General features: G+C 38.6%; 1 protein-coding gene across 1 annotated transcript; it reads left to right on the top strand.

Moving 5' to 3' along the window:
• Positions 1-754: 754 nt before the first annotated feature.
• On the top strand, positions 755-21,201 carry LOC119263632 (up-regulator of cell proliferation-like). Its single transcript, XM_037539486.1, has 4 exons — positions 755-800; positions 2,468-2,543; positions 4,940-4,990; positions 15,822-21,201. The coding sequence occupies exons 2-4, from the start codon at positions 2,516-2,518 to the stop codon at positions 20,480-20,482; spliced, it is 4,740 nt and encodes a 1,579-aa protein (XP_037395383.1). The 5' UTR covers positions 755-800; positions 2,468-2,515; the 3' UTR covers positions 20,483-21,201.
• The last annotated feature ends 1,411 nt before the right edge of the window (positions 21,202-22,612 follow it).

The following is a 22,612-nucleotide window of genomic DNA, read 5'->3' as shown; positions in this document are numbered from 1 at the left end:
TTGCAGCAATGTGGTTTTGTCTGGTTAGGCTACTTCTGTAATGCTCTTTTCCTATCTGGGGCTAAGTTAAGAGAGCTGTTGTTCTGTAAGAGCTACTGTCCTAAATTCAGTTCTAACTGAAGTTAACATGGTGAACAAACAGATAAGATAAAATTTCAGAGTTAGGATGTTTCTGAATGGAGCTTAATTTTGTAGTTTGACAAAAGCAGAGGTTTGTTCCCCAATGTAGTTTACAGTGATACAAGCAGTGTCTAAATGTAGTTTGAGATCCTGAAATTTTCAAACTTCACATGAATCAGAAAGATGAGAACCCATTTAAATGATGGGCAGACAGCAGACAAGGAAATTACCCCTCTCATTTCCAGTAAATAAGAATAGTCTTGCGAATTGCTCCAAATACTTTCAATGAACAAAAACTGAATGGAAATATGAAAAAATAATCAGAAGCTGTGTGGTAAACATGATCTGTTGTTCAAAATATCCACTGATATGCTGTAAGGCTTAAAATAATCTCAGTTTATGACTTTATTTCTTTATTATTTTTGTAGGTGACGAGGACAACACAGTGGATGTGGCAATGGAGTACATAAGACAAGGAAGTGAAATAATCTTAAACTTAAAGTTACACTAAGCCCTTTGTTCCAGTAAACAAGTATTATTGTGTTAAACTGGTCCAACTGCTCCAAATACTTTCAGTCTCAATGTATAAATACTGACTTCAAGTATGACACCACCTTCAGTAATCAGGAGCAGTGGCAGAACTTGGAACAGACTGAGAATCTGCAATGGACTCATTTCTGGTGAGCAAGTACTTGATATTCATACTTTTATCCATTAGGTTTTAAATGACAATGGAAAGCCAAACATGCTGAGATTATTTGAGGGCAGTGTAACACAGAGTGATGACAGAATTCCAGGCGTTGCAGATAGAAGATAAATAGGTTTATTGATAAACTGGTCAACGAAATCCAACAAGGGGCAAAACACCATGAATAATCAGAGTTCAAGCAAGGTGTCAAAACCAATATCCAAAAAACAGCAAAAGTACAAAAACGGAAGACAAAAGAGAGGTAGTCAAATACAGAAGCACAGAAGGTCATAAACGTGGTCAATCCAATAAACATACAAGCGAACGCTTAGTAATGTCAGTGAAACAATGCCAAGTCTAAAACCCGGACTTTTGTACTCTCAGCTATTACGATTCACAGGTGAAGATAGTTAGAAGTCAGGTGATTGTGAGCGCTGATCAGTGTTGCCAATTTGGCGACTTCGTTGCTATACTTTGCACTTTTCAGACCCCTTTTTTACAAAAAAAGAGACTAGCGACAAATCTGGCGACCTTTTCTGGTGTTACTGGAGACTTTTGGAGATTCTGAGGTGAACACACTTGTTCTTCAGATACTGTCCTCAGCGACCAACGGGTCCCACAGCACTCACAGTGCTCAGTCTCACAGTCAGAGCAGGTCCACACCGCCGCTGACCTACCCCCCCCCCAGAGCGGGATGTAAATATAAAGAAAAAAATATTCAAATTAAAAAATATATTAAAAATGTTTAAAAAGCACAGAAAACAAAAAAAAATCTAAACTAAGTAACTCTGTCTAAGTGTCTCTTTCAAGGTCACTTTGCTGGTCCCAAGCCTGAATAAAGGAGGAAGGTTGAGCGTAGAGTAGCAGTTCCTCCCCACACAACAGTCTTTTGATTAAATTTGATATGCTAACATTTAACAACACAGGACAAAATTGATTCAAGTAATTTACGTAAAATGATTTATGTAATGTGGGTCTAGACAAAGCATTAAAGTCATGAAGATATTTTGAGAAGTGATGGGCTATTTCAAAGACAAAAATGAAAAGAATCAACAGAAGAAGTTCGTTTATTCAGAGTTTATTTGTTGTTCTAACATATTTAGGGTGTTTTTTACTCACTTTTTTCTCTCCCACAACGTTATTCCTTTATTCTGCAGCTACAAATACACGCAAATGGCCTATTATGCAAATTAGACGATGCTATCATTTAGTGACTTTTAGCTAATAGCTACTTTCCTTACTGAAGAGTTGACAACACTGACGCAGATAGGAGCGTGTGTCGACGTCCGTATTCTGGGAGATCTCTTAGGCTCAGACTGACTGCAGTGTATACAAATGGGTTTACTGACTGAATCATAATTTTCAAACATTATTACACATGTCAGGAATATTACTACCCCTGGTACTTTCAATAGTCTATAATATCAGCTTGGAGCTAATTCACACACTGTCAAAACTCTAAGCTGCTCATCCATATCAGAAATTGCAAGTGACATGCCAGAAAATAAAGGGGAGTAATAAATTGGACAGAGTGTCAGGTCAAAAGTCACCCAAAATGGAAATACTTAAGTAAAGTACAGAGACATGAAAAAACTACTTACGTACAGTAACGAATTACATTTACTTAGTTATTGTTCACCACACCACTTTTGTCTACAGATACGTATGTAAAAAGGTAACACCAACAGAACCTCATGCTGAAGAGACATGGCCTCCGTCACAGAAGATCTTGAAAGTAAGAACTGAACTCTTGAATGAATTGAGTTTTTTACAGTAACAAATATACATTTTACTCCTGTGGTGTGAAAGGTGTTAATTTTACAGTCTGTGGAACAATGCATGACTTTATACTTATCCAAATAACTGTCACTAATGCTCTAAAAGTCATCCACGTCTCCTGACAGTTTCAATAGATCATTATTGTAATTTGCTGTTTCCATATTTTATTCCAGTTAACGGCATGCAAAATTATGAATGACATGTCTCTCAGTCTCTAAAAACTGGATTACAAGTACTGAAAAGTGCCCCCTGTGGGGACTCCATTGTCTTGCTGGGTGACTTAAACATTCACGTGGGCAATGACAGTGAGACCTGGAAGGGTGTGATTGGGAGGAACGGCCTCCCTAATCTGAACCCGTGTGGTGTTTTGTTATTGGAGTTCTGTGCTCACCACAGTCTGTCCATAATAAACACCATCTTCGAACACAAAGGTGCATAAGTTCACATGGCATCAGGACACCTTAGGCCGCAGTTCGTTGATCGACTTTGTAGTTGTGTCATCGGATTTGAGACCGTGTGTTTCGGACACCCGAGTGAAGAGAGGAGTGGAGCTGTCAAGCGTTCACCACCTAGTGGTGAGTTGGATCAGATGGCGGGTGAAAATACCTGGTAGACCCAAATGAGTTGTGAGGGTTTGTTGGGAACGTCTGGCAGAGGAACCTACCAGAAAGAATTTCCACATGCGACAAAACTTTGACTGCATACTGAGGGAGGCCAGTGACATCAAAATCCTAACTTAATCATCTCATTCCCATGCCTTACTAAGTTGTTGCCGCACATTAATTTTATTTATAGAGAATGTCACCGGCAGGGTTCCGTAAATAGGTGTTACTGAAGAAAATTTATGGACAGAGTGTCAGGGCATGGCCGGGGTCAGGAGGGCATTATGTGTGGAGGCCGGAGGGTGGCGTCTCTGCTATTTGCAGATGATGTTGTTCTTTTGGCGGAATCACATGGATGCCTCCAGCATTCGTTGGAGCGGTTCGAAGCTGAGTGTGAAGCGGTTGGTATACGGATCAGCACCTCCAAGTCTGAGTCCATGGTCTTGGCCCGGAAATGATGGCATGCCCACTCCAGGTAAGGGGAAAGGACCTGCCCCAGGTGGAGGAGTTTAAGTATCTTGGGGTCTTGGACAGGCTGGGACAGACGGCAGCAGTAATGCGGTCACTGTACCGGACTGTAGTGGTGAAGCGGGAGCTGAGCCATAAGGCAAAGCTCTCTGTTTACCGGTCGATCTACATCCCAACCCTCACCTATGGTCATGAGCTGTGGTTAATGACTGAAAGAATGAGATCGCGAATACAAGCAGCGGAAATGAGCTTTCTTCGTCGGGTGGTGGACTACACGCTATGTGATAGAGTGAGGAGCTCGGTCATCCAGGTGGAGCTCAGAGTAGAGCCGCTACTCTTCCGCATTGAGAGGAACCAGTTGAGGTGGTGTTCCTGATCTGGATGCCCCCTGGACGCCTCCCGGTGGGGGTGTTCCAGGCACGGCCTACCGGGACAATACCCCAAGGTCGTCCTAGGACCCGTTGGAGGTATTATATCTCCAAGTTGGCCTGGCAGCAGCTTGGGGTCCCCGGGAATGAGCTGGAGGAAGTTGCGAGGGACAGGGTCATCTGGGATTCTCTGCTATCCCAACTGCTACTGCGACCCTATCTGGACTAGCGATCAACGATGGTGATGATGATGATGATGATGATGAAGAAGAAAATGTACTTTAAGAACACACTGTCCTGATTATTGGGATGGTGGTACTCTTATTATTTCATCTTGAAACTGAAAAGGTTTAAGTTCATTCACAGCCAATGTAAAACCTCATTTTTTAATTTGCTGACTGATCTCAGTATTGCTTGTAAATATTGATATAAAGGCAAAAGCTTTTATGTTTATATCAACATTTACAAGCAATACTGAGACTAATTTATCTGACTAATTTATCAAGTTAACTGTTAGCAGCAAAGATAAAAAAAAGCAAACAGTTAAATTTGCAGATTAATTTCAGTATTGCTTGTAAATCAGTCAGCAAAATTTAATTAAGTTAGCTTTTTTTTATCTTTGCTGCTGACAGTTAACTTGGTAAATTAGTCAGATTAAATAGGTTACGTGGTAGCCTGAACCGAAAGTTTGATTAACCCAGCCACAGTAACTACAGGAGAAGGATCAGTGTTTTGCAAATAGTCAATTGCATAAAAAACCGTAAGTAACTAACAGTAAGTTGAGTAATTTTACTAAAGGAAATTATGATGTTCTGATAAGAAAAGGTTTCATTTTCACATCAGCATAATATACTTTATATTTTAATGATGCCATCTTGGATAATAATTAAATGCTTGTTGAATGTTTTTCATAGTGCAACGCCATGGATCAGGTTCTTTACAGCAGAATGTACAGCAACACAGAGGTGAGTTAATCCAAGATAATAACAGTTAGTAATAACACCTATTATAAAGCATAACAGTTTTTATACTATTACTTTCTCAACAAATTAGCAAGTTAACATTATTGGCTACATTAAATTCACTGCTTTTCAAAGTGTGTTTGTTGTTGGGTCATTTATCTGATGCTCATTTTTGTGTACAAAATATAAATAAAAACAAAATTTACAAATCATTTAAGCCCAATATTTAATTGAAAATAGTACAATAAGACAATTAAAAAATGTTGAAACTCAGAAATTGTATTGTTTATTGAAAAATCTCTGCCCATTTTGAATTTGATGGCAACAATACATCCCAGTAAAGTTGGGATGGGGGCATGTTTACCACTGTGTTTCATTTCCTCTAAGCATTTGGGAACTGAGGAGACACTGCTGTAGTTTTCAAAGTGAAATGTTTTCCTATAGTTGCTTAGCATAGGATTTTAGCTGCTCAACAGTTTGGGGTCTCGTTTATCATAGTTTTCATTTTATATAATATGCCAAATGTTTTCAGTGTGTGACAGGTCTGGACTGCAGGGCCAGTTTAGTGCCAAGACTCTTTCAATACAGAGCAATGCTGTTGTAATACATGCAGAATATGGTTTGACATTGTCCTGCTGAAATAATCAAGACCTTCCCTGAAAAAGATGGTCTGGATGGATGTGCCAGTCACACATGCCATGTGCTTAAATGCACCCCTATACCATCATGAATACTGGAACATAGTGTCCATAATTTCCAAAAAGAATTTAAATGTTGATTTGTTGGGACAGAGGACACTTTTCCACTCAGTCCATTTTTAATGAGCCTTGGCCCAGAGAAGGTTTAAAGAGGTTTAATTAGCATTCAGAGGTGCAGTGATTAACAGTTTACATAGACAGTGTTTTTCAGAAGAGGAAACTTAAACTTGAAAGAGTCTCTGTAAAGAACTAACCTAAGTAGGGACGGGAGAGTAACTACATATGGCTGAGTTAGATGTACCTATTAAACGCTGACTTATTAAATAAACTGACTGTCAATTGATGGAACCGGCTTACATGTGAATCAGCTGACTTCCAAGGGGCCGTCTTTGAGGCCAGAGCTCAGGCGTTGCTTTGTCTCCTCGCTGGTCGCAGATACTGTGTCGCCATGCGGGCACGCGCCTTCCTGTCAGTGATTGGTGAAGGCGTCTCGTGGCCGTCTGAGGGTGGCATCTCGTGGCCGTTTGAGGATGGCGGCTGGCAGCCTTTCTCTGGATAATCTGCTCACAGATTAGTACGTGGCTCTGAGTGTGCTGCTCTGTGGCGTCCGAACCACTTGTTTTTTTCCTGTGTCCGGTTTGATTGCAGTCAAAATTCTGAGGCTGGTGATGCTAAGATAACTATTTCTCTTTAGCAGACAAGAAACATATACCTTCCTTCTCTGAGGGTGATTTAAACTGAAGGTCTGTAGACAGACTGATCTAAGCAGATCTGATCTTGGAGCATTCCAATTCTGGCCTGTCTCTCTGACTAAGGCAGGCACAAACTTAGGAGTTCAGCTATCTTCTGGTTGAGAACGCTGACTCATGCTCACTCTGTCTCTTTTTCTGTCTCTTTGTCTGTCTCTCTGTCTAAAAAAAGATTGTGCATAATTTTAGGAACGCCTTCCCCAGAACCACTGCCTTCTTTGTTTCAGTTAATTTAAACAAAGTAACATTCTTATATCATCAAATTGGTTAAATTTTCAGAATCAATGAATGAACAGAATATTCAGATATGTTTATAAGGGAGAGTTTAACCCTTGGTACCTGATACACAACACATGTTAAAGAACATGGGTAATGCTTTTCCTATACAATAGGCTGTATAAATGTTGAAGAAATAAAATTAACCATGAAAGGAAAGGACCAAAGGAAATAAAAGAAAACCACATTCAGGATACATATTGGTCACTGGTCTAACTCATTGCAGTTAGATGGTTATCACTGTTGGTTATTAAAGTTGACACTCCGTATTTCTAGCACTCAATAGTAGAAAGGGATGTAGGTACTATTTAGATAATACACATAATACTAATAAACAAGTAGTATTGCTTACAGATTATATAAATGTTAATACTCAAAGCAGACAATGTCCAAGTCCCTTGGATTCTTTATAAGCACATAGTGGTGGTGTGATGGGCCTCATTTTCACCACTTGGGGTGTTGTGGTTCCATATCTAAATTGTCAATGAAATCTGAAAGGCTAGCTTTGTTATAGATGCTTATAGCAACCAATTTCTTGATATCTCTGGATTGAATGGTGGGAATTCTGTATTGTCTCCTGGTGATTAAATGAATTTTCTTGATTATGTAAGTCATATACATTTTAGTTAATGAATTGAAAAAAAATGTAGGCTATTATGCATGCTTGCTGTGCCTTTATTTCAGAAAGATCACCACACACCTGAACTATCTTAGTATAGCAGATACGGTACAAAGCACATAGAACCCATAGCTCTGAGAGTGCAGATCAATGCCAAGTTTATTTTTACACTATTTTTCCATGAAATAAATTTATACTGTAAACATAACTTAGGAATTTATCACTTAGTGTCAGCCAACTCTTCACAAACGGGCTGTGTTTGAAATTCTAGGTTGAAATGTTGACAGAGGTAATCTAACATTAGTTTTTGTTGGTTTATCTAAAATGTATTGCTATTCCTTCTCTGTGTAAATTTCAAGCCACTTGTCATCTACTACACTCTAAAAAGTGAATGTCGGAACGAGTGTGCTCCCCTTGAGTAAAAAATGTTTCTAGTTTTTGAATGCTGCAGGAATATGTTTGGTGTTTGGCATCCTTAAGTGTAAAAATTATTTATAGTGATACAAATATGAACAACACTCACCTAGAAAAACACTATGGGGTAAACTTAACAAAAATGAAAATAGTATGCAGCCACACACAGATCACCTCACAGTCAGACCTTCCAGTGGGGGAACCCCAGTGACCTCAATTTGAACTCTGATTAGCAAAGTGAAGAGTTGAAAAAATGCTTTAAGCTTCACTGTGTTTCTTAAACCTCTAGTATTAATTTACAAAATAAAGACATAATATTCAAAAACACAACACAAAAACAGTTCAGAAGTGAGGTTTTAAAAAGTTATATAAAGCTTTGCTGAATATACAAACAAGTCAAAACATACTGTGGCGTTAGAGCACACTTTGGTTACGATGACGCTTTTCTAATGTTAAACCAGGCTATATTTAGTTCTTAAAACAGTCAATAAAAGATTTTTGATCATATTTTCGACATGTGATGTTAAGGTTTACATGTTACTTAAACGCTTGAGCACATTGGCTAGGTATTCTGTTTGGGAGTGTAGTGGGTTTTGCAATTTAAAGTTATTCTTACTAGAAAAGGCTTTAGGGTAACCCAGGTTTATTTGAAGTCTACAGACCAGCGTAAGGGAAATGCTCATACTGAGGATGCTTCAATAAAAAAGGGAATTTGTCTAAATATCAAACTACATTTAGATTACTTTCAATGTCTTTCAACATCAGAAAATAAAACAAAAATTAAAAGTAAAGTGATTCTCATCTAAATAGTATGAGGCAGCATGGTTCTTGGGAAGCAGCTCGAAACTTAGTTGTGAAAGAGGGTCTTGAGAATTAACCTAAATGTACAGGAATAAGTACATGGGTGGATATATTTAAGTTTTCTTATTCAATAAGTTTACATCAGAGCCCTGCCTGCAAATTGAAGGAGCCAGCTTACGATGGAGTCAAGGGAGGCTGAGGCATCTCGTGGCTGCTTGAGGGTGTGATGCCGGGTCTCTGTGGCATCAGAACTGTTCTAACTCCGCTGGTGAGGTTTAGATTGCAATCTGGGTTCTGAGGCTGTTGATACTACTTTATCTAACTATCTCTCTTTTGCAGAGACAAAAATGCGAATAAATTCTCCCTGGCCAGCCAGGAACTCATTCACCTTCCTTCTCTAAGGGTGGTTTAAGGTATGCAAACGGATAGACAAGTTACAGAAAGAGACAGAGGTTCAGATCTGAAATTTTAGCATTGTATTACCCTTTGGAGGTGGAGCCAGAGTACTTCTCCTCACCTAACAGATAATTCGCTATTCATTGTTTCTAACTCTGGTGGTGCATGATTTTAGGAGCACCTTCCCCTAGAATCACTTCCTCCTTTGTTTTACTTAGGTTTAAAACACAGGATAAGAAACATTATTCTAGCATAAAATCGTTTTACCTTTCAAAACCAAGGAATGAACAACTAGGGCATCCATGTATGTTTCAAAAGAGACAGTTTAACCCTTGTTACCTGACACACAACACATGTTAAAGGACATAGGTAACATTTGCCTGTAATATCTAGATATTGCTGGTTATGAATACATTCAAACAGTGCTGTTACCCAATGTATGAAGAAATAAAATCAACAAGAAAGGGAAAGAAAGAAAAGAAAAGAAAACCACATTCAGCATACATATTTGTCTATTATCTAAACCAGACTAAGTCCAGACCCAGGTGCAGTCCTATGTGGACCTGGACCTCTAACCGATAAACACTGGATAATTATTTAATTTTGACAGAGTGGTCCTACTTTAATCAGCATAACATTTCTAGTCATTTTGGGACCGGTTTAGCAGCCTGGGAAACTCACAGACCAATCACATGTGTGGTAAATATCACTAAATACTCAACTCGAATGAGTGACACACACACAGGGGAGGAATGAGACAAAACAGCAGTCGGGGAGGAAAGTAGCTAAATTATTTTACATGGTGTGCTCTAAAAAGAAAAAACTGACAATATTGTTGAAATATTACTGAATTATACTTCATTTGATTTGACATTCAGTTGTTGACTACATAAGATGTTCATATACCTACTGGTCTACTTCAGTATACAGTTTGTGGCACTGAATCATGGTGCAAGTTAGACATTATGATGTTCTGGACCTTTGCTTTTGCTTTGGTTACTGGACCTTATTAAATTGTAATTGATTAACGCTGGTCTAAACTCACTACAACTAAATGGCTGCATTGGTCTGTTACCAAAGTTATACACAACAAATTCCTCGCACTTAATAGGAGACAAAGATTCAGACTTATTCCCACTACTTGTGAGTGCTGTGGCTCCATATTGAAATTCTCATAACAACCTTGTTTTTTGGCTCTCCAGAATTCTTGAAATGGACCCTGTTGAATATTGGCAATTCTGCATTGATGCACACTTAAACTTGATTTCCTGTAATTCAAAAGTTTAGTTAGGAGTCTTGGTAAAACTCTTCAGCTGTATTCCATTCAAGAGTTTATTGCTGCCTGCTGTACCCTTTGAGCCAGAACTTTGATAACCTCCCAGGGTCTTCATGCTTGGTCCCAGGGTAACTTCCTTTTAAGATGTTAAGACAACTTAATCCTGCTTGTGGCTTTTAGCTCAGAGGAGCCAAAACGTTTAGTTTGGGTAATGTGGAGAATTCTTGTAAACAAGAGTGACTTTGGTTTGACCAGATGGTGGTGTTCATTGCAGGAGTGTTAGCTACCTTCAACCAAGAAACTTCCTATGTTCAGTTTTAAGATCTGCCAGGTTAAGATAAGAAATTCATATTACAGAAGCAAATCTGATCTTAATTTAGGAACTTTATCTCATTCTACAGCTTCTAACCTCAAGTTAGGAAATCTCAACTTATTGCTCGAGCTTGACAATCAGCTGCCATAGCTGCTACCTAGTAACCAACCATACGCACACAGCTGCAATGTACATACACATGATAATGTTAGTTAGGTAGACATGATAGCTAGATGTTGGCTACTTTCACTGATGTCAAAAAAGGTGCAACAGTCATGAATTGTATTTGGATATGCAAAGATAAGTGTCACGATTGGCCCCTCCCAGTCCTGTCCATGTGCTCCTTTGTTTTGGTTTTAGTCCTGCCCCCTGTTTGGTTACTCCGCCCCGATTGTGTTCACCTGTCCCTCATTGTTCCGTGTATTTAAGCCCTGTGTTTGCCCCTTGTGTTTGCCAGTCTTTGTATGCTTGTATCTGGTCTTTGTATGATTGTATTGGTCTTTGTTTAATGTGTGGATTCTGGTTTTTGTCATGTCTGTTCGTCAATCTGTCCGTATCGGCTATATAAACCTGGACTGTTTTGACCACGACCCTGGATTTGCCCATAATAAATCTTGCTTATCTCAGCGTGTGCGTCCGCGTCCTCGCTCCCCCTTACGATACGATAAGATAAGATAAGATAAGATAAGATAAGATAAGATAAGATTAGATAAGATAAGACTTTTATTATCCCACTGGGGGAAATTTGCATTGTTACAGCAGAATACACAGTAAGCAGATAAAGAGCAGTAAGTAGACAAATATGTGCATCATACAAAATACAAGATATAATACTGAAATAAATAAATACATAAGGTGTCTGTTAGCAGAAAAATATAAAAAATAAAAATAGAATTAAGAAACTATAAAAATTTACAGTTTACACATGCAGTTGTATGGATATTGCACATTTCTGAGCAGGCAATGTCTGGATATTGCACAGAAATTGTAAATATTGCATAGTAATGATTACAGATATTGCACAAAACTTGTGCATGTATTGCACTTGTACCAATCTATCAGCAGCAGATATTGCACATTAATTAGAGGTAGGATAAGATATAGGTCTATGTGATGTGTTCGTGATGGAGTGCACTATCATAGAGTGACGTGTGAAGCCATAGTGGGTTTATGATGGAGAGTGTCTGAGTCTCTGCTTGGGGAGGTTTTAGTTGTAGAGCCAAACAGCAGTGGGGAGAAAGGAGCTGCGGTATCTCTCTTTTCTGCATCACAGGTGGAGAAGCCTGTCACTGAAGGAGCTGCTCGGTGCTGCAGCTGCCTCCTGTAGTGGGTGAGAGGTAGTGGGTTGTCCATTATGGATGCAAGCTTGGCCAACATCCTCCTCTCTGCCACCTCCCCCACTGGCTCTAGCGCACAGCCCAAGACAGAACTATCCTTCCTGATAAGCTTGTCCAGCTTCTTCCTGTCTGCTGCTGTAATGCCACTTCCCCAGGAACAATGCCATATAAGATGGCTGATGATACCACAGAGTCATAAAAAGAGTGGAGAAGTCCACCCTGTATTCCAAAGGACTGGAGTTTCCTTAGCAGGTGGAGTCTGCTCTGGCCTTTCTTATTCAGGGTGTGTGTGTGTTGTCAGACCAGTCCAGTTTGTTGTTTAGATGAACACCCAGGTACTTGTAGGTCTTGACTATCTCAATGTCCCTTCCCTGGATGTTCACTGAAGTGGGTGAGGAGAAATCCACTTCCTGCGGAAATCCACCTCTTTGGTTTTAGCTGTGTTGATCTGTAGGCAGGTCTGCTGGCACCAGTCCACAAAACCCCTTGTAACTTTTCTGTATTCCCTTTCAACGTCGTCTGAGATATAGCCAACAATGGCAGAGTCATCAATTTCTCGAGGTTGACAGGTTGAGCTGTTGTGGGTGAAGTCCGCAGTGTAGAGGGTGAAGAGGAGTGGGGCCAGGACTGTTCCCTGTGGGGATACACACAGTACTTAAGTCGCATATACTGCGGTCTGTTTGTGAGGTAGTCCATAGTCCATGTGATGAGATGGTGATCCACCCCTGCTCTCTGCATCTTGCTCCCTAGTAGAGTGGGGCTTGATGGTGTTGAAAGCACTTCATAGATCACAGAACATGATTCTAACAGTGCTTCCCGCCTTTTCAAGATGAGTGAGGGATCTGTGGACTAGGTAAGTTATTGCATCCTCCACTCCAATGCCTGGCTGGTAGACAAATTGCAGAGGATCCATAGCTGGTCCCATCAGAAGATGGGCAAGAACAAGTCTTTCCTGAGCCTTCATCAGATGTGAGGTCAGTGCCACTGGTCTGTCGCCATTCAGATCACTGGGGTGTGCAGTTTTTGAGATAGGTACTACACACGATGTCTTCCAGAGTACTGGCACTCTCTCCTGTTTCAGGCTTAGGTTAAAAATGTCCTTTACTATGCCAGTAACTGATTAGCATAAACAAAAGGATTGGTATATACTTAATTAGCATTAATGTTGTAGCAGGACAAGGGCACAAGACCGGCCTGGATAGATGAGCATAGTGAACCTCGATGGGCTTATGTTGATTGAGGTCTCTCCTAGTTTTGCTGTCAACGGTGGCTGGTGACTTTGGGCCACAGTATTCAGTTAGACCATAGAAGCAACTTCTGTAACTGGCTGGCCTACAGTCCACGCTTGCTCACTCTTGTTTGTAGCTCGTAAACTATGTTTGCAGAGTTTGCAGTGATCTATCATTGCCAATCAGAACTTTAAAATGAATTCACAAAAGCTGAAAACAAACGCAGCTAGATGTGGCTTTTCAACATTTAAACATAGTATAGCAGTTACCAACACTTCATGATTATTGAATGAATGAAAACAAATGAACTGAACAAAGAAAAAATAAACTGAGACATGAAACAAAATCAAATCTACAGATGGAGGTGCTTTCTTTTGGAGAGGGCTTGTTCTTCTTCACAGTCAAGTCTTGCTCTCTCTATGCAAGTGTGCGAGTTTTATGGAAAGAATTTTTGTGGGTAGAGCCGAGGTGGAGGAAAGGGTTTTTTTGACTGCTGGCTGCCCTAGTTTTCATCAGATGACAACTTCCGGGATTCTGATTACCACTTATGCACAACAACATTATAAGCATGCAATTTCAAATAAATAAACATTGCTGTTTTTATATTAACATAAAACATATTTTATATTAACTATTTAAAAGTACTTTAATTCTACACAATGGTTACATGAAGCTACTTGAAATCTCTAACCATTCTATGTTTTGAAAGAAATGTGTCTACTGAGATAAAGGAATGAGATTTTTACAGGACAGTTTAGAAGTTAGTATAAATCAAATCCACCATTTGAAAATAAATCTTAAGAGAAAAAGACTTTAAATAGGAAATAGACTTTAAATGATTAAAATCAATGCTGAGTACATGATCTAGTTACTTTTAGTGGCCTGTTTATGACAAACTTGGGGAGGAGTAACCAAATACCAAAATAAATGCACATGGAAGACCAGAAAGTAAACATGAGCACATGGACAGGACAAAGGTAAACACAAGCACATGAGACTGGGAGGGGCCAATCGTGACAATATATATATATATATATATATATATATATATATATATAGTCACCGAAGCTACAAACTTTATAAATCGACTTAAAACTACATGAAGACCTGAAATAAATGCAGATATATTATAAGTTAGGAACCATGCTTCAAAGGAACATATGGATTTAAATGAATGAAACACAGATACAAATGATGAAAGATCTACTCACTAACCTAGATTAATGAAACTGGGTTGCAATTTGGGAAACATGAAACAACTATTATGTATAGGGAGTTCGGTATTAAGTCATCTTTGACAAGAATTAATTCATTTCTGATAATGTATTATCAGATTATAGCATTTTAACAGTCGCAGAGGTATTTTTCAGGTTGATTGAGTCATCTGATACAGATTGATGTTTCTGCTTTTTTTCTGAAGCTATCTGAATGATGTTTAAAATTTAGTCTCTGGCAATGTACTAAAGGAATTTACGAGGCTGAAGAATGTTTAAAGTGTCTGCCATGGGATTCACAAGGTCCCATTTGCTTAAGAACCTAGTGTGATATGAGGTGCCATCTTACCTTTTGTTATGATTTTTTTTAATCAAATATTTTAGTAAAACTGTTTTAAACAACAGCAGACTGAACCACATTAGTTGGAGCCACCTTAAACATGAGATTAAGGTGACTGTAATGAAACAGTAGAATTTTGGATGGTATCTTTCTTAAATTGTTGCTCTGTTATTGTACTGTACTAGGTGTAGGATGGCAGTGATGATGACCATATACCAAAATGTCTGAAAATTGCTAACAACTCTGCTTTCAAAGCCTAGTATTGAATGTTTTTTCCAACTAAGATGTTGAGGAACTAAATATACTGTAGACTTTTTTTGTTTGTTTTTAATGCTGTATTAAATATTGTACATTTGCAATCTAAAGATTCTACAAAATTATTATTATTATTGTTATTGTTATTACTTTCAGGTATAATCCAATTCCAGTGTATCCAAAACATGATAAGTTACTGTTTGTATTTGTTATTAATTTATGTTTTTATTCATAAGACACTCTCAGGTCATTTGCCAGAATACATCACTTCATTGATGAATACAAACAACAGTAATTATCAGACTTGCTCTAGTAATTGGATCAGCTGCCAGGTACCAATAGTTTGTATTGAACTGGGAAAATTTGCTTTTAGTTACAGTGCACCAGCGAGCTGGAATTCACTACAGGAAACACTAAAACTCATCTCACTGGTGTCACTTAGTCATTTTAAACATTTAATATCGAACCACCTTCAGACAGCTTGTACCTGTTTTATTTAATCTTATTTATTCTTAACTTTTATTTCTTGTTTTAGTTCTTCTCTTAGGTCTTTATTACTTTTAACTTATTTTAATTATTTATTATTATTATTATTATTATATATATTTTATTTTATTAATCTCTTATCTTCCATTGATCTTAATCTCTTATCAATTAAACCTCAAATTTTATTTTTATTTTTATCTATTTTTATCTTTTTTTCACTGTTAGTTTTACATTTTCTTTTAATTTAAAATGATTAAATATAGATATTATTTTCTTTGTCATGTCAATCCCTGTTTTTGTAAATGCTCAGATACACTGAAAATGAGGGTTGCCCTCAATGTACTTATGAGTCAAAATAAAGGTGGATTGATTGATTGATTGATCGATCAATCATACTGAATATTGCAATTAAAGTTGTTTTCTTTTTACAGGCTCCCTTCATGCATTTTTGCACACACTGGGACTTGCAGAATATTTCCCAAACAAGATCCTTACACTCAGATCCTTACAAGAGATCAAAAGAGACAGCCTGTCTGACAAAAAGGATGATTCACTGCAAGCAATACCGTGGGCTTTTCTGAGGAAACTACTGATGGCTAACACCAAATCAAGGACTTTGGACTGTGCAAGTGAAAACAAGGAAACAAATGACTGGTTTTCTGAGAGCAATATAGACATCAGTCCTAATACCTTAGATCTTATTGTTGCCCTCTATGCCTGTGCAGACAGTTTTCTCCAGCAGGAAATGACCCTTAAGATGTCCATGTGCCAATTTGCAGTACCCTTTCTGTTACCCTGTGGTATACAGAATCAGTGCACTCTTATGTTATGGGCTCTAAGAGGTGTCCTGAAAGAGTGGTGTCCCCATTCAATGTCTAAAAGTAAAGGGTTTGTTGAAGAGAGTGTAGTTTGTGCCAAAATACCTCTGGTGTCGTTTGTCAGGCTGAGAAATTGTAGCTTGTCAAAGTCCCAAGTTATAAACCACTTACTCAGTGAATCCCAGCAGCACCATGATTTCTTTTGTCACCGAGACATGAAAGGAGGATGTCGCCCCAGGATGATTGCTAATGGAATGGTTGAAATGTGCTGGTATCTGCCAGGTGGGAACACTGCCATTGACATCTTCCCTGAGCCAGTAGCCATTGCTAATTTAAGAGGAGATGTTGGTGCATTTGAAACACAATTCGCTTTCCTCACTCAAGTGTCAAAAGCAATGTTTGTGTTCCTGGACAAGTTTGAAGAAAGGGAGCAAAAGATGCTTGTCTCTTCACAACAACTGAATTCAAAACTATTCTTTGTTGTGAATTATCAGAGAGACACACATCCAGATGTGAAGTCATCAATTCAAGCAGTGATGGAAGCCCTGAAGTTGACCAAAGAGGACATCATTGTGAAAAGTCAGAATATCAACATGGCAAAGCTTACAGACATGATCTGTTCTACCATTAGGAAATCCCTCAGTGAGCCTTCTCCATCCTTAGATATTGAGTCCATGTCAAGGATTGCTTGTGAATTTGGAATATCTGTGGATGAACTTACCAGCAAAGCCTCCAGTTCAGCAGAGCAAGCAGCACAGAATATTATCAAAGGCATTGGAGTTCGTGAAATTGTTGTCTATAAGAAGAACCAGCTGCCATTGCAAGGTGAAAACTGGAAAAGACTGGCTCAGATAGAAAAAGAGGAATGCAGGTTACAAACTGCAGGAGATACAAAGCTGGAGGACTACAAAGCAGAACTTCAGCAAGAAAAAAAAATCATTCAGAAAACACAAAGTAAGTATAAGATCACATCAGCAATGTCAGAGTTTATAAATGCAGTGACAACTAATGACTCCATTGAGAGAGCTTTCTTTCTCAAATGGCTGGGGTACAAGCTGGACATGCGTTCACGTAAGTGCCTATCATCCCTTCGACATGCATTTAAAGAGCACCGTCGACAAAAAGATAAAGAGTCCCTAGCCAAAGTAGACCAGCAACTTCTGGACAGCTCTCTTGGCTTAGAACATTACTTGAGAGAGATGGGACATGTATATGAGGCTTCACTTGGTTCAAGCAAAAGACTGGATGAACTCCCCACAGTAGCTGCTGAGCTCCTGCAGGAAGGGTTTCCTCTTGAGCTGCTGGATGGAGATGCATCCAGTATTCCAGAAAAATGGATAAATGATGTTCTGATGGAGCTTCACAGGATGGTTGGACAGAAGAGTCGTCTGTTGGTACTGACAGTGTTAGGGGTTCAAAGCACAGGCAAATCAACACTGCTCAACACCATGTTTGGAGTCCAGTTTGCAGTTAGCAGTGGTCGGTGCACACGTGGAGCTTACATGCTCTTACTGACAGTGGGAGAGGACCTCAGGACAGAGCTGTCATGTGACTATATCCTCTTAATTGATACAGAGGGTTTGAAATCACCAGATCTCGTTCAACTTGATAACAGTTATGAACATGACAATCAACTAGCCACATTCGTGATTGGCCTTAGTGATGTAACCATTATCAATGTTGCCATGGAGAACTTCACAGAGATGAAGGATATTTTGCAGATAGCAGTGCATGCTTTTTTACGGATGAAGGAAATTGGTAAAAAACCAATTTGTCACTTTGTTCACCAGAATGTTGCTGGTGTATCAGCACATAACAAGTTAATGACAGAGAGACAGCATCTCCTGGAACACCTGAATGAAATGACACAGATTGCAGCCACAATGGAGAAGAAAACAGGTATCAGCAAATTCACTGATGTTTTGGATTATGACGTGGAACTGAATCACTGGTATATACCAGCTTTATGGTATGGCACTCCTCCAATGGCACCTGTTAATACAGGCTACAGTGTAGCTGTTTTTGATTTCAAGAAAAACATGTTAAAAACCCTGAAAGAAAGAAATGATGAACTGTTTTTCAACATCCCACAATTCCTGGAATGGACAAGAAGCATGTGGAGGGCAGTGAAGTTTGAGAACTTCATTTTCAGCTTCCAAAACACCCTGGTTGCCCATGCCTATGACAGCCTTTGCAAAGAATTTTCAGACTGGGAGTGGTCTTTCAAACGGCACATCTACTCCTGGCTTGAAAGTGCAACAATACAAATATCAAATGCAGAAACCAGCAGCCTGCAGGAAGTGGAAGAGATTGTTGAAGCACTTAATGGAGATGCACAGAAGGAGATTGCCTCCCAGAAAAGAGAGATGGATGAAAAATTGAAAACATACTACAAAAGGAAAGATCGGCATGTAAGTTTGGTGGAGAGGTACAAAATCGACTTTATAAAAAACATCCAGAGCCTGCAGACAGAAATGATAAACACAGTGAGAAACAAATTAGATGCTGCTTTTCAGCTGAGAACTAATGTGGCAAAAGTGAATGAACTTCAGAAGAAACAAGCTACTATGATAGAGCACCAAGTGCTGCAGCTGCTGAAGAATTGCAGTAGTAGGACAGATGAATTGTCTGATGAAGATTTGAAGGCTGACTTTGAGAGCATGTGGAATAAAGCTTTAGTGAACATTTCAGGCTTCAAAGAGAGGGACGTTCCTTCTGAAATATTAAAGGAATTATGCTCAAGTTTTGGACACCTCAAAATCAATCAATACATGGAGAATGTTAAAGATTTAACTGAGTATGCTAGTGACAAATTTGAAGTCAGTGGAAAAAGACACCTTCCAAAACTGAAACACTGGAAAAATATGGTTGCCAGAAAAATTGTAAAACAAGAGGTACAGAGTGTTGCAGACACTGCCATTCAGAATTGCAGGAGAATGATTGAAGAATCTGCAAAGTCCAAAAGTGATTACCAGACTTTTCACATTAAAGAGCTTATTAAGAAAATGGATGAATACATCAAAAGTGTAAATTCTAAAACCAACCTCGCATTTGAGGTTGATCTGAAGCTTCACATTTGTGGCATTGCATCTCAGAAATTCCTTGAAATGCACAGGAGATTTCTTGCTGACAAAGATCCACTGAAACATTTAGAGGCATTTAAAAGTCACTATCTGTCTGATTTCATTGATTTGTATAGACTTAATGATCAGTGTCAGAGGAAAGCTCAAGATTTCACCCAGCTTTGTCTCAAACCAGCGGTGACAGAGCACATCAACCAGTCCATCGGAACTGATATAGTCGATGCAATTTTGAGTTGCAGTTACTCAACTGAATATAGTTCACGTTCATACTTTCAGTATAACATCTTAAAGGAGCTTCTGGAAAAAGACGAGTTCAAAGAATTTGTCAGATACATCCTGCATTATGAGACTTATGTCAATGACTGGATATATAAGCATATCATTCAGTGCTTCTCAAAAGACTTATCTGTGAGCAAATTAAAAACAAAGAAGCTGGACTCAATAATTGAAAAGATTGTTGAAGCAGTGAAAGATTCTCAATATGGAGATGATGGGTGTATTTTGTCCAACGATACTAAAAGCACCACAGTACTGATTCAGAATCTTTGCAAAGCTCTCAGCAAAGTCATCTCCATCCCCAAGGACACAGTGGATAGGGTCCTCTTTCAAAACACAAGTCTGTGTACTCCATTCACCAAAAATCTCCTAGAGTATCTGAAAGATTTAAAGAGGCAACTAGAAGAGGAGATAACAAAGTCATCTGATATCACTGAAATGCTGAACAGTGTGTCTGTCAAACCCCAAAATGAGCTCTTCAAGAGGATCTTTGGTTGTGGAAAGCAGTGTCCCTTCTGCAAAGCACCATGTGAGGCAGGAGGAAAAGACCATCGGCAGCACCATGCAGCTGTGCATCGGCCACAGGGACTGGGTCGCTACAGATATGTCAGCACTAATATCCTATGTGAGGAGATCTGTACATCTAGTGTACATGGCAATGGGACTTTTCAAAATCATGAAACAGATTTCCAACCTCATCCTTATAAAGACTACCACACCTACTACCCAGACTGGCTCATTCCACCAGACAGAACTATAGAGGCCTCAGACTACTGGAAGTATGTGCTTGTGAAATACAATGACACGTTTGCGGAAGAGTATAAAGCAAAGCCTGCTGTGTATCCAAGTGTATGGAACAATATTGATGAAGTCCAGGCTCTTGAAGGTCTGAAATCAGCGTTTTGCATTAAATGATATGAAGCTTCTCGCAGAGCGATTTCTTTTATCAGCATATAATGTTGTTTTGGTTTAGGCAAGCTGGCATAATCCATTTTAAAGTGCCAGAGTTATTGTTCAGTTCCATCATATTAGTAAAAAATAGGTAATGACAGATCAATACTTCACCCAGCTGTGGCTGAGTATATCAATCAGTCCACCACAACTGATGTATTGCACACAATTTTGAATATCAAATTCATGAGTCTATGACAGAGAAATTGAATGATTGAATGAGCAATATGCATTTGAGCTTTCAATGTGCTTCTAGCTGTTCTTAAAAATGTTGCATAGTTTTAGACCCTTAATTGATGATATCTGCATGTTTCATATTCCAGTGTGTCATATAAAGTTCATATAACTGAATTATAATATTACATATTTTTGATTACATATACATTGTATTGATATGAGATGAAAATAAACATTTTCTGTACTTGCAATGCTCAGAATCAAAACCAGAATCAATGTTTATTCACTCAAGATATATAATGCAAACTGTTTTTTCCTATTCTTACATATTAATATGTATAACTCACAGTATATTGTGTGATGTTTAAATCTCTGTTTAAATATATAACTTTTCTTCTTTGTAAATCCTTACAGAGGATTTTCTTTGTGCCTCATAATCAAAAATGGCATGTTTCTAGTGAGATATTCTAATTAAAACATATACAATGTGTGTGCATTATTGCTCACTACAGTATGTCCATCCACTGGACTGGGAAATCTAATTTTTCCATTCACATTCATAAAAGGATGATTACTCAAGAGGGCAATGCAATGTAAGACAATACATTATACAATTTAAGGCAATAGTTTTAATATTTAAAACAAATCAACCAAACATGAATTTTTGGAGTCTAATTTTACACCAATGAAGTCGATGTACTACATTGAATTGCCGTTGCCGTTGGCAAATTGAAGACGAGTACATTCTTTAAATAATTTTCTGAGAGATGAGAAACTGATATATCCTGCCAGTACACTGCCTAACACCTTTCCCGAGTTCGAAGAAAGAGTCCCTCAATGAAGTGGGAGGAACACAGTCAAAATGGACAGCTACAAAACTCTGTACCTGTAAGTATCTAAAAAAATATGATCTAGGAATTTTACATTTATTCACCAGACGTTCGAAGGATGCAAGGAGTTTAGAGCACAGTAAGGCAGGTAAGGAGGTGGAATTACAACCTGAGCTTTCTAACATTAACCACTTGGGAGTATCTAAGCTATCTGCATCCTTCATACAATACATCAGCACTATAAAACCCAATAAAAAAAACGAAGATTTGGGAGTGCCATGCTACCCTCAGAACGAGGCTTCTGCCATATGCAATTCTGTATGCCAGGGGGTCTATTATTCAATATGAAAGTTGACATCATCTATGCATATGAAAAATGATTTTGTCAAGAAGATAGGAAGACTTTGAAATACATATAAAAATCTGGGGACCACATTCATCTTAATTGTACTAATCCTTCCACAAAGAGAGAGGGGCAGCAGATTCCAACATTTAATGTCCTGTTTCAAGCAAGATATCAAGGGAAGAAAGTTGGTCTTGTAAAGATCTTTATAGTTATGTGTGATCCAGATACCCAGCTGTTTGAATTTCTCATTACTAACATTGAAGGGACTTGAATTAAAAAAAATATTCTTAGCAGACTCATTGACTGGCATCAGCTCACTTTAGAAAGATTGATTTTATAACCAGAGAATTTGCCGAATTTGCTAAATAAATTAGCAATCTGGGAAGGCTTGACAGGGGCTCCAAAATATACAGCAATAAATAATTTGCATAAAGGGATAATTTGTGCTCCTGATCTTCGCTATGAATTCCTTTAATATGCCTATTTTGTCATACAGCTAATACAAGTGGTTTGATGGCAATAAGGAACAAGGATGGAGATAGTGGACATCTTTGTCTTGTACCGTGCTATAATTTAAAATACGCATATAAGTTGTTATTCATATGCACTGCAGCTACTGGGGAAGGATATAGAATCTTAATATAAGCTATATGTGACCGCTAGTAAAGTAAAAACCCGACTACGCCACCTGGGGAGTTTCACCCCTGGAAATACCCCATCAACAAACCAGAGCAATTAAGC

Source organism: Pygocentrus nattereri, chromosome 6 (assembly GCF_015220715.1).
Source record: "Pygocentrus nattereri isolate fPygNat1 chromosome 6, fPygNat1.pri, whole genome shotgun sequence".
NCBI lineage: Eukaryota > Metazoa > Chordata > Actinopteri > Characiformes > Serrasalmidae > Pygocentrus > Pygocentrus nattereri.
Note: the sequence above shows the minus strand (reverse complement) of the source record. Positions and strands in the feature narration are given on the sequence as shown.